This window comes from Coregonus clupeaformis, chromosome 9 (assembly GCF_020615455.1).
Source record: "Coregonus clupeaformis isolate EN_2021a chromosome 9, ASM2061545v1, whole genome shotgun sequence".
Classification (NCBI taxonomy): domain Eukaryota; kingdom Metazoa; phylum Chordata; class Actinopteri; order Salmoniformes; family Salmonidae; genus Coregonus; species Coregonus clupeaformis.
The window spans coordinates 32,825,018-32,837,318 of NC_059200.1; the positions used below are offsets into that span (position 1 = coordinate 32,825,018).

Consider the following 12,301-nt stretch of genomic DNA (forward strand, 5'->3'; position numbering starts at 1 on the left):
CCCGACCCGGCCTGTTCCTGCCACCCGCACCAAGTCTATGGTGCGCGTCGCCAGCCCGGTCCGGCCTGTTCCTGCCACCCGCACCAAGTCTATGGTGTGCGTCGCCAGCCCGGTCCGGCCTGTTCCTGCCACCCGCACCAAGTCTACGGTGCGCGTCGCCAGCCCGGTCCGGCCTGTTCCTGCCACCCGCACCAAGTCTACGGTGCGCGTCGCCAGCCCGGTCCGGCCTGTTCCTGCCACCCGCACCAAGTCTACGGTGCGCGTCGCCCGGCCAGAGCCTGCCGTCTGCCCAACGGCGCCTGAACTGCCCGTCTGCCCAACGGCGCCTGAACTGCCCGTCTGCCCAACGGCGCTTGAACTGCCCGTCTGCCCAACGGCGCCTGAACTGCCTGTCTGCCCAACGCCGTCTGAACTGTCCGTCTGCCAAGCGCTGCATAAGCCGCCCGTCTGCCATGAGCCTTCAGAGCCGTCCGCCAGACCGGAGCCGCTAGAGCCTTCCGCCAGACAGGATCAGCCAGAGCCTTCCGCCAGACAGGATCAGCCAGAGCCTTCCGCCAGACAGGATCAGCCAGAGCCTTCCGCCAGACAGGATCAGCCAGAGCCTTCCGCCAGGCAGGATCAGCCAGAGCCTTCCGCCAGCCAGGATCCGCTAGAGCCAGCCAGCCAGGATCCGCCATTCAGTCCGGTGCTGCCCCTTAGTCCGGTGCTGCCCCTTATCCTGGTGCTGCCCCTTATCCTGGTGCTGCCCCTTAGTCCGGTGCTGCCCCTTAGTCCGGTGCTGCCCCTTAGTCTGGTGCTGCCCCTTATCCTGGTGCTGCCTCTTAGTCCGGTGCTGCCCCTTAGTCCGGTGCTGCCTCTTAGTCCGGTGCTGCCCCTTAGTCCGGTGCTGCCTCTTAGTCCGGTGCTGCCCCTTAATCCGGTGGGGGTCAGTTGGAGGAGGCTACGAAAGCGGGTAGTGACTATGGTGGGGTGGGGACCACGACCAGAGCCAGAACCACCGCCGAAGAGGTATGCCCACCCAGCCCTCCCTTGGTTAGCCCTAGTTGAGGCGCGGTCGCAGTCCGCGCCTTTAGGGGGGGGTACTGTCACACTCTGGCTCCGGGACTTTGTGTGTTGAGCCAGGGTATGTTCGTTTCGTGGTGTTTTGTTTGGTTGGGTGGTTCTATGTGTTGTATTTCTTGGTTTGGTTGAGTGACTCCCAATCAGAGGTAACGAGTGTCAGCTGTTGGCTCGTTGTCTCTGATTGGGAGCCATATTTATACTGTCTGTTTTCACCTGGTGTTGGTGGGTTTTTGTTCCATGTACAGTCATTGTCACTGTTGGACTTCACTATCGTCTTTTGTTTTGTATTTACGTGCTGTACTCATTAAAGTCATCATGTTCACTCAACGCGCTGCGTATTGGTCTGCTCCCTTTCAAGACGGTCGTGACAGTTTGTGTGTGTTTGTGTGTGTGTGTGTGTATTTGTGGTGAACCTCTAATAAACCAGGGGAAGTGGTATGGTTGTGGGTGAACCAGCATTTTCCTGAGTATCATGCTGGAGCTACTGTGGGCTAATAAAGCCTTTGCCGTAACATTTTCAGAAGAAGCAATGTGCTGAGGGAGAGCAGAGAAAGAAAGAATGTGTGTTGTTTGTTTGTGTGTGTGTGTGGTTTCCAACCAAAACTGTATGGTCGATGGTCAACATCCTCAATCAAATGAACATCAGAGCCCTTTTCCATGCAGCATCACACAACTATAACACAACCACTAAAGCAAACTGAAAAACACAGATAGTCTGTCTCTTACTGTAGCTAGTTTTCAATCCGCATTCAATCCTGTGCTCTGAAGCAATCACAGCCCATTTGGACTAGTTTTCTCAGCTGTTGGTTGCCATGGGAGACATGATTCTTTGTGGAATGTTGAGGAGAATGCACCACCTAACACACTGTAAATCTCCAGCTTCACCTTAGTCATACTACCTACTAGTACCCTCTGTCTCAATAGAGCAGCATACTGGGACCATTGTCTCCCTATTGCATAGATAGACTGCCTCCTTGAGAATGCATTTCCAGTTCTATAGTGCTTCTCATAGACCAAAAGTGCTTGGTTTTACAAATAGAGATACAATGATGAGATCACATTCCTGTGGTGACTTCCACATGAACATTGAGACATTGAGAGATCACACTGATCCTTTTTCAAGCTTTATAGCTTTTCACAGTTATGACTTTCCTCCTGGAAGCTACGTCCTATCCAGTGAACATTTATCAAATGACAGGGGATTTAAGGTGAATTATGTGGTGTAACTAAGATATATGCATCATTGTCATGCACCTTATAATTATCATTTTCTTAATGTGGAGAGAGACAAGTGAAGTCATGTTTGGCTCTCATGGAGAGAGGAGAGGAGAGAGTTTGCACAACAGAGGGTTATGAGGTGAAGTGAAGTGGGCCAATCCATAGCATGGCTTAGGTTAAGGATTAGAGGTTAGACAGGGATGCAGTTCTAACCTCAAACTCTATAGAGTTGTTTTTGTGTAAATCTGTGTACGTGTTTTAAGATGATCTCTCTCTAACCGAAGGGTGGAAGAATGAAGATACTGTGTTCAAAATGACCACCTATAGTAAAACACCATTGTCTTGCAAATTCCTCTTCGTGATCTAATTGATATTGGCAATTTCCTTTCCCCACCATTCTCTCTTTTTTATCTGCATTCCTTTTGTTTCGGCTTGTCTGGTGTTTCGCTGATTGGGAGGTCAATATGAGAAACTGGACCTCACAGATATCCTATCCTGCATTGCTGGGACTGAGTGAACAGAGATAGGCTATCAATCACGCCTTGGTTATCCAGGCTGATAAAGAGAGATAACAATGACTTAAATTACTCATAGTATATTTGCAAAACTATACACACACTTCTGTTGGAAAAACCTCAGCCCATATAATCCCTTTAAGTATTAAGCTTGAGATCTGGGCCGAGCCCTCGGATAACGAGTCAAAGATAACACTACTATAAGGAGTAGATGGATGTGAGAGTGAACTCTCAGCAGTGAGGTCCTGAGTCCTGTTTTTCCTAATATTACAATAAGTGAAAGCAGTTATTGATTGATACCACTCTGGCAGGTCCGTGCTGAGATTGTGACGTGATTCGGGTGTGAGTCAGAGATGAACTCCGGATCAGGAACGAGGTGAGAGGGATTAGTGTCAGATCTATCTTCACCATGTAATTACCTGAGCATATTAACAGAAATCCCCTCCATTGTCTTCTTAGATGAGTAATGCTTGGAGCTGATTACTGTCTTGGTGGTGTTCTGGGAGTTGTGATGAGATGGCAAGGTGCCAACTACATTCACATCCAGATCTGATCAGTCATTCTTTGAAAATGACAGCCTTTTTGATTGAATGAGAATGTGTCCTCAATCCACTTATCTGGTAAAATAATGGTAAAATAAAAGTGTTGAGGTATTGAAGGGTAACTTATGTCCTCTCTTGACCACATTTTGGATTTACTTTCAGTGTTTACCTATTGGCACACAGTAACGGCCAGAAGGAGATAAAGACTAATAATACGGTGCAGAAGACTGACTCAAGGCTGGCTTTCATTGAGGTCTGTATCCTGGTCAGCTATTGGAGCTCTCAGCCATTTCTAAGTCATGGATTTGCTGCAAGCTTTCAGAGGATATTGCCCAAGAACAACAGCTCATGAAAAATGTATAATTTAATTTTGTGGGGGACATTGCCCACAGAATAAGAGATTGTGTTGTGCTAGCCATATGGCATGTACTCAATCTTCACCATTCTGCTCAGTTTGGTCAGGTCATTTCCATGGCACTCGCTGGATGCATTCCTGAAAAATCTGTAAATTCCTCCATTGTCTTTGTGACAGTATGCCTCTAATGACCCAAGATAAACATTAAGGGAAATAGAGGAACTTGGCTCCTATTTCTGTGTCAACATACTCCTTAAATACCTTTTAGTTTAGCCACTGAGTCAGCTCAGTATTTCCCGGAATTACAGACCACCTCTCTGAAGTACTGTCAGAAGAAAAAACATGAAGGAATCCAATAATGACACATTACAATACTAGAGCATTATAACCACTACAATTAGAACTGCCACAACTATTACGAAATAATACAGTGAAAATAATCACAGTTTATTATCTGGATATAACTATATTTTGGAGTTGGACTGAAATGCTGGTACTCATTTTGGGTGCCAGTACTGCTTATATTTAGGTGCGGGAGCTCCACAATACTTAAAAGCTAATATTCTATATGAGGAACAGGAGCTCAAGCAGTAGAACATTTGAGGTGCTGGTACTCAGCTCCGGTGAGCTTTTGCCCAAGTCAAGCACTTTATTTTAGAAATAAAGAATCCTCTTGCTTCTCTTAAATAAAATATAGTTCAATACTATACACTGAGGATTGAATTGGAACAACTGGATTGCTGTCAGGCACGGCTCTTCTGTTGAAACCTCAGCATGATGACTGTACTGCTGTGTATATTAGTAGAGACAGGATATCAAGTTGCAGGTGTTGATATCTTTCTCACAGCAAGACGTCCTCAAACATTGTGACACTATGGAAGGTAAACAAAGGAGCGGTGTGTGCCCACTGCCCAGTGATGGGAGATTGGACTGAGATGACTGATATGAAGGCTTATGTTTTATATTTCACTTTCCCTCTTTCTACCGCCTTTTTCTATGGACTTCAGGCTCATCCTGTTACTCTTTTGCAGGTTTATTTTCTACCTCAGTTTTAAGCAAATGTTGGAGGGAAGCATGGCAGAATCTGGGGAATGATCTGCTATGCCAATAGTAACAGGTCAAAGTCTTAGACTGTGAGAGAGTGAGTGGGTTTCTTATAGTGTAATCAACTATTTGTGTTTTTATCTGCAGATACAGACACCCAGGATAAGGCCAGTGAAAATGCCACTCCCACCCCCTCGTCTGAACATGAGGATGACAACTCTCTAGGCTATACAGGTACTGCAAGGAAATCTGTCTGTCTGTCTGTCTGTCTGTCTGTCTGTCTGTCTGTCTGTCTGTCTGTCTGTCTGCTCTCTCTCTCTCTCTCTCTCTCTCTCTCTCTCTCTCTCTCTCTCTCTCTCTCTCTCTCTCTCTCTCTCTCTCTCTCTCTCTCTCTCTCTCTCTCTCTCTCTCTCTCTCTCTCTCTCTCTCTCTCTCTCTCTCTCTCTCTCTCTCTCTCTCTCTCTCTCTCTCTCTCTCTCTCTCTCTCTCTCTCTCTCTCTCTCTCTCTCTCTCTCTCTCTCTCTCTCTCTCTCTCTCTCTCTCTCTCTCTCTCTCAATATATATACAGTGAGGGAAAAAAGTATTTGATCCCCTGCTGATTTTGTACGTTTGCCCACTGACAAAGACATGATCAGTTTATAATTTTAATGGTAGGTTTATTTGAACAGTGAGAGACAGAATAACAACAACAAAATCCAGAAAAAAGCATGTCAAAAATGTTATAAATTGATTTGCATTTGAATGAGGGAAATAAGTATTTGACCCCTCTGCAAAACATGACTTAGTACTTGGTGGCAAAACCCTTGTTGGCAATCACAGAGGTCAGACATTTCTTGTAGTTGGACACCAGGTTTGCACACATCTCAGGAGGGATTTTGTCCCACTCCTCTTTGCAGATCTTCTCCAAGTCATTAAGGTTTCGAGCATGACGTTTGAACCTTCAGCTCCCTGCACAGATTTTCTATGAGATTAAGGTCTGGAGACTGGCTAGGCCACTCCAGGACCTTAATGTGCTTCTTCTCGAGCCACTCCTTTGTTGCCTTGGCCGTGTGTTTTGGGTCATTGTCATGCTGGAATACCCATCCACGACCCATTTTCAATGCCCTGGCTGAGGGAAGGAGGTTCTGACCCAAGATTTGACGGTACATGGCCCCGTCCATCGTCCCTTTGATGCGGTGAAGTTGTCCTGTCCCCTTAGCAGAAAAACACCCCCAGAGCATAATGTTTCCACCTCCATGTTTAACGGTGGGGATCGTGTTCTTGGGGTCATAGGCAGCATTCCTCCTCCTCCAAACACGGCGAGTTGAGTTGATGCCAAAGAGCTTGATTTTGGTCTCATCTGACCACAACCCTTTCACCCAGTTCTCCTCTGAATCATTCAGATGTTCATTGGCAAACTTCAGACGGGCCTGTATATGTGCTTTCTTGAGCAGGGGGACCTTGCGGGCGCTGCAGGATTTCAGTCCTTCACAGCGTAGTGTGTTAGCAATTGTTTTCTTGGTGACTATGGTCCCAGCTGCCTTGAGATCATTGACAAGATCCTCCCATGTAGTTCTGGGCTGATTCCTCACCGTTCTCATGATCATTGCAACTCCACGAGGTGAGATCTTGCATGGAGCCCCAGGCCGAGGGAGATGGACAGTTATTTTGTGTTTCTTCCATTTGCGAATAATCGCACCAACTGTTGTCACCTTCTCACAAAGCTGCTTGGCGATGGTCTTGTAGCCCATTCCAGCCTTGTGTAGGTCTACAATCTTGTCCCTGACATCCTTGAAGAGCTCTTTGGTCTTGGCCATTGTGGAGAGTTTAGAATCTGATTGATTGATTGCTTCTGTGGACAGGTGTCTTTTATACAGGTAACAAGCTGAGATTAGGAGCACTCCCTTTAAGAGTGTGTAAAAGACACCTGGGAGCCAGAAATCTTTCTGATTGAGAGGGGGTCAAATACTTATTTCCCTCATTAAAATGTAAATCAATTTATAACATTTTTGACATGCGTTTTTCTGGATTTTGTTGTTGTTATTCTGTCTCTCACTGTTCAAATAAACCTACCATTAAAATTATAGACTGATCATTTCTTTGTCAGTGGGCAAATTTACAAAATCAGCAGGGGATCAAATACTTTTTTCCCTCACTGTATATACATATATATATAACTCTATCAGTCTCTCTCTCTTTCTTCCTCTCTCTCTGTCTCAATCTCTCTCTCTCTTTCTCCAGTAATGCAATTTCAGCGTTGAATGTTAGTTTACTTTTGCTAAAATAATAAAAATAACTCAAAAATGAAAATCTTTAAATAAATTACTATATTATAGCTGCAATATGTAACTTTTTGGGCAATCAGACCAAATTTACATAGACATTTTAGTTTTAGATATTTCATTCTCATTGAAAGCAAGTCTAAGGAGCGGTAGATCTGTTCTATGTATGTTATTTCTATGCTTCCTGTTCTTAAGGTTCATTTTTGTGTCTTTTACTTTCGCCTTTGTACACCAGCTTCAAACAGCTGAAAATACAATATTTTGGGTAATGGAAAATATATTTCACAGCGGTTTAGATAGTACAATGATTCTCTACACAATGACTGCTTGTTTTGCCACATAAACTGAAATGATAAAACGAGAAAAATAATAAATAAAAAATACATTAATAATAAATAACTCTAAAATAAATAACTATTTTTACCCATTTTATATATATACTGAACAAAAATATAAATGCAACATGCAACAATTTCAAAGATTTTACTGAGTTACTTTTCATAGAAAGGATTCAGCCAATTGAAATAAATTCATTAGGCCCTAATCTATGGATTTCGCATGACTGGGCAGGGGCGCAGCCATGGGTGGGCCTGGGAGGGCATATGCCCACTCACTTGGGAGCCAGGTCCACTCGGGAGCCAGGCCCAGCCAATCAGAAATTATTTTTCCCCACAAAAGGGCTTTATTACAGACAAAAAATACTCCTCAATTGGCGGTCCCGTTCTGTGAGCTTGTGTGGCCTACCACTTCGCAGCTGAGCTATTGTTCCTCCTAGACATTTTCACTTCACAATAACAGCACTTACAGTGGACCGGGGCAGCTCTAGCAGGGCAGAAATGTGATGAACTGACTTGTTGGAAAGGTGGCATCCTATGATGATGCCATGTTGAAAGTAACTGAGCTATTCAGTAAGGCCATTCTACTGCCAATGTTTGTCTATGGAGATTGCATGGCTGCAATTTGAAGGGGTGTCCACATACTTTGGTGTATATACAGTACCAGTTAAAAGTTTGGACACCTACTCATTCAAGGATTTTTCTTAATTTTTTACTATGTTCTACATTGTAGAATAATAGTGAAGACATCAAAACAATGAAATAACACATATGGAATCACGTAGTAATCAAAAAAGTGTTAAACAAATCAAAATATATTTATATTTGAGATTTTTCAAAGTAGCCACCCTTTGCCTTGATGACAGCTTTGCACACTCTTGGCATTCTCTCAAAAGGCTTCATGAGGTAGTCACCTGGAATACATTTCAATTAACAGGTGTGCCTTTTTCAAAGTTAATTTGTGGAATTTCTTTCCTTCTGAATGCGTTTGAGCCAATCAGTTGTGTTGTGACAAGGTAGGGGTGGTATACAGAAGATAGCCCTATTTGGTAAAGACCAAGTCCATATTATGTCAAGAACAGCTGAAATAAGCAAAGAGAAACCACAGTCCATCATTACTTTAAGAGTAATATGTTTTGATTTGTTTAACACTTTTTTGGTTAGTACATGATTCCATATGTGTTATTTCATAGTTTTGATGTATTCACTATTATTCTACAGTGTAGAAAATTGTAAAAATAAAGAAAAACCCTTGAATGAGTAGGTGTGTCCAAACTTTTGACTGGCACTGTATATATATAGTGTATCTTCTGTTCGCAATATTAAAAAGTACATTCTTTACCATCAGGTCAGAAATGTAATGAAGACCAACAGAGTCAGTATATGATTTTGGCAACTCTAGTCTGGATTAATAGACATTAGATATACTGTATGATGAGCTCAATGTTTACAATTCAGAAAGCAAATTAGTATGTGAAATAAACATCGGGTAGCATACCACCCAATGCTACAGACACCATTATTATCATAAAACTGCATGGAAAATCATTATCTAAATCACGATGAAGCTTGTTCAAAATATTAGTTTATGACCCTAACGTTCGAAGTTATCAAGGGTCAGCACAAACCACTCTTCTGTGTAACTAGGATCTAAATGATTACAGGCAACTGTCTTCTCCGTCAATCTGTGGAAACTAGCCACTGGCCCTTAGAAAATTAAACTAATGTCCTTTAATATTTAACTCCAAGAATGATGGAAATTCAATGCCATGACTGGGACCCAAACAGTCCCAGGTAGCAGATTGTGTTCCAGCAGGTAGGGACTATAATATCACTGGATGCCAGTTCAGCAGCGGCCACGGACCTCGAGTGCTCCTTCCAAAGGCAACATAATTCAATCTTCTCTCCCTTTCCCTTAATATATTATTGTAAAGGTTCACTGTCATGGGAGGTATCGTCATAGAGCAAATAAGCAAATTGATTAAGAGTTTCTCTCCATTCCATTCCCCAAGCCTTCTCTCCCATGGCCTTTGACAGTGACAAACTGCACTTTCAGGCTGCACAGAACCGATTGGAATTTGATAAAGATCACAGCTTGAATATGGGTCACAGCCTTGTTCACCATTCTAACACAACTATCGTGACTCTACGGCCTTTTATGTTCATAGATTATTTATTTATTCCTTATTATACCTGGTGAGTTGACTGAGAATACATTCTCATTTATAGCAACGACCTGGAGAAAGTTACAAAACATAATAAAAATACATAGTTAACCTACAACATATATACGCAAGCAAAAGATTCAAACACTATAAATATAAAATAAAACGATCAATCGTAGAATCATAAGAAACAAACACATTATTCTTTAAAAAGGTCCTCACACAGCCATCTGAACTGCCTCAGAGGCACTAATTCTTCCAGTTTCAGCTAACTCTGTAGACCATTCCACAAGCAAGGTCGAAAATAGCTAAAGGCAGATTTACCTAACTCTGTCGAGGGGATCTCCAGAGTTAGCCATCCCTGAGACCATGTCTGATAGCTTGAATTTCTGTAGGTTAACAGAGAAGTGAGGTACGGTGGTAATTTATGCAAGACGGCTTTATAAACTGTGACGTCACGAGAGGCTACACAGCTTTCAGCGGGATTGCTCAAGTAGTGCAAGGAGACGAGGTTCAAACAAAACAAGGATTTTATTATAGGTCTTGGGAAATTAACGAAAATATAACAAAATTCTGTTCTCTTGTGGCTCTTTAAGGGTTAACAGTTCAGGGATGTCTCTTCCACATCCAAAATCATAATTCTCACTCGCTCAGATAACTTTTCCCCAGCCTTACTGTAGTCCACGTCGCAGCTAGTGGCCAACCCAGCAAAAAGTCCTTCCAAATGTCTCTCACGTATTTCCACAGGTGCATATATCCAAAGGTGAGTATTTCCCAAAGGTAAGTATCTCCAAATCCTTATATTCCTCATGGAAGTGGACGTGCAGCACTCTTGTCCTCCAGAGAGCCCAGGTTGGAGACTGTGTCTCTTCCCTTCCCAAACCTTCAGCTCATCAGCTCCTCATTTGTTTCAGCTGCGTGGGAAGATTGGCCATAGAGGGGTGGAGTTCCCGACCATACCAGCAGATGGAGCCATAGCTGTCTGGGTTTGCAGCCACCTCAGGGGGATGTAACGTCCCTCCAGGACACAGCCTCTCGTGACATCACACATCCCCCTCCTCGGGACCGACGTCCTCGTCGGGTAAAGGCAGCGAAGAAGGCATCACGCCGGGAGAGGGCGTCCGCATTGCCGTGGTGCTTGCCAGCCTGCTCTCTCTTCAACTCCTCCACCTCTAGGACCAGGGACTCAGCCTCCTGTTGTCTCTCCTTGAGTTTCTTACTGAACGCATCAGCCTTGGTTTTAGCAGAGTTTAGCTTCTGTTGAGCAGCTTTCAGTTCCTTCTCTCTCTCTGCCTCCGCATTCTTCATCTTGTTCTCCAACACCTTGTACTTCTCCTCTGCCTTCTTCTGGACCTCCTTACTACTGCGCAGGGTCTCCTCGCACTCCTCGATGGTCCTGCGCAGCCTCTCCAGCTCCTCCTGTTGCTTATGGAAGGAGCTCTGTTGGAGTTTAGCCTGGAGGATATCTAACTCTTCTGTCTTCATGTCTAACTGTTGCTTTAACAAACGATACCTCTCAGCGGTCCCCTTCAGACCAGACAGTTCTTTGTCCAGATTCTGTAGCTCCGTCTCTGTGTCGGTCTGGGCACCTGCCATCCCTATCAGAGCCCGGGCAGGAGTGAGTAATTCGGAGGATTGCACCGGAGCCTTCCCAGGATGAGTCTTGCCTCTCCGTTTCCGAGGTACTCGGGTTATCCTCTCCTGAGACTCTCTCCAGAGTGGGTAAAAGGCTGGGCAGTCTCGTCCAATTAGGACAGGGACGGGGAGGGAATCAACCACCCCCGCCGTCGTGTGTATGGTTCCCCGTGTGCTGGTCATTGTAAGTTCAGTAATGGGGTATTCTCTGGTGTCCCCATGGACACAGGAAACTGGGAGGACTTTCCCCGGGGTCAGACACGTTGGGCCCACCAAATCCTTACGCACCAGGGTGGCCCGGCTACCAGAATCCAGTAAGGCCTCCACATCATGGTGATTCACAGTTACCGGGCAGGTGGGGGGGTCGATCTGGGCCGCCATCTACGACTCCCAAGAGCGAGGCAAAACGGTGTGTGGGTGCTGAGCTGGAGGACTCCGCAGTGGGCATAGGTTCATCGGCTGGTTTCCCACACTGCCAGGAGATATGTCCCATCTCCCCACACCGGTAACACTGTCGAAGTTTCCCCCTCCTGGTGTACTCTTCTTGGACCCGCCTGGTTTCTGGCTTCCCCTGGAGCCGGGATAAGTCCTGACGTGGCTGGGTTCGAGACCTTGGGGTCCTTTGGACGGGTTCTTCCCATTTGTGGTGGGGCCGCACTCCCCGGGGTCTTTTTCGGGAAGCATTCAGCATCTCCGCTGTGGCCTGGTACTTTTCCACAGCTTCCACGGTCAGATCAGCCGTGGTCAAGGCCTGTTGACTGATGAACCGTTTTGCCTCATAAGGCAGGGCGCGTAGGTAACGATCCACCACAACGGCCTCCACCACCGCCGCTGCTGTATTCCTCTGCGGATCCAGCCATTTCCTTGCGATTCGGACAAGTTCATGCATCTGCGCCCGAGGAGGTTGGTCTGGTTGGAAGGTCCAGCTGTGAAAGCGCTGGGCCATACCAAACTTTGTGAGTCCATATCTGCTGAGGATCTCAGACTTCAGGGCATCATAGTCAGTAACCTGGTCAGGGCCCAGGTCCCGGACAGCATTCAGCGATTCCCCGGTTAGAAAGGGGGCTAACAGACCAACCCACTGTTGCTTGGGCCAGGCTTCCCTAGTGGCCGTGGCCTCAAATGCATGCAGGTATGCCTCAATGTCATCGGTAGCTCCCATCTTAGAT

At 45.4% G+C, this 12,301-nt stretch overlaps 1 protein-coding gene across 1 annotated transcript in view; it reads left to right on the forward strand.

Annotated features, from left to right (window-relative positions):
- Positions 1-12,301, forward strand: part of LOC121573770 (roundabout homolog 1-like) — a 233,209-nt gene that overhangs the window by 56,530 nt on the left and 164,378 nt on the right. The window contains exon 3 of the mRNA XM_041886014.2: positions 4,884-4,970. Within this exon, the coding sequence (XP_041741948.2) occupies positions 4,884-4,970 (87 nt within the window). The remainder of the gene's footprint in view (positions 1-4,883; positions 4,971-12,301) is intronic.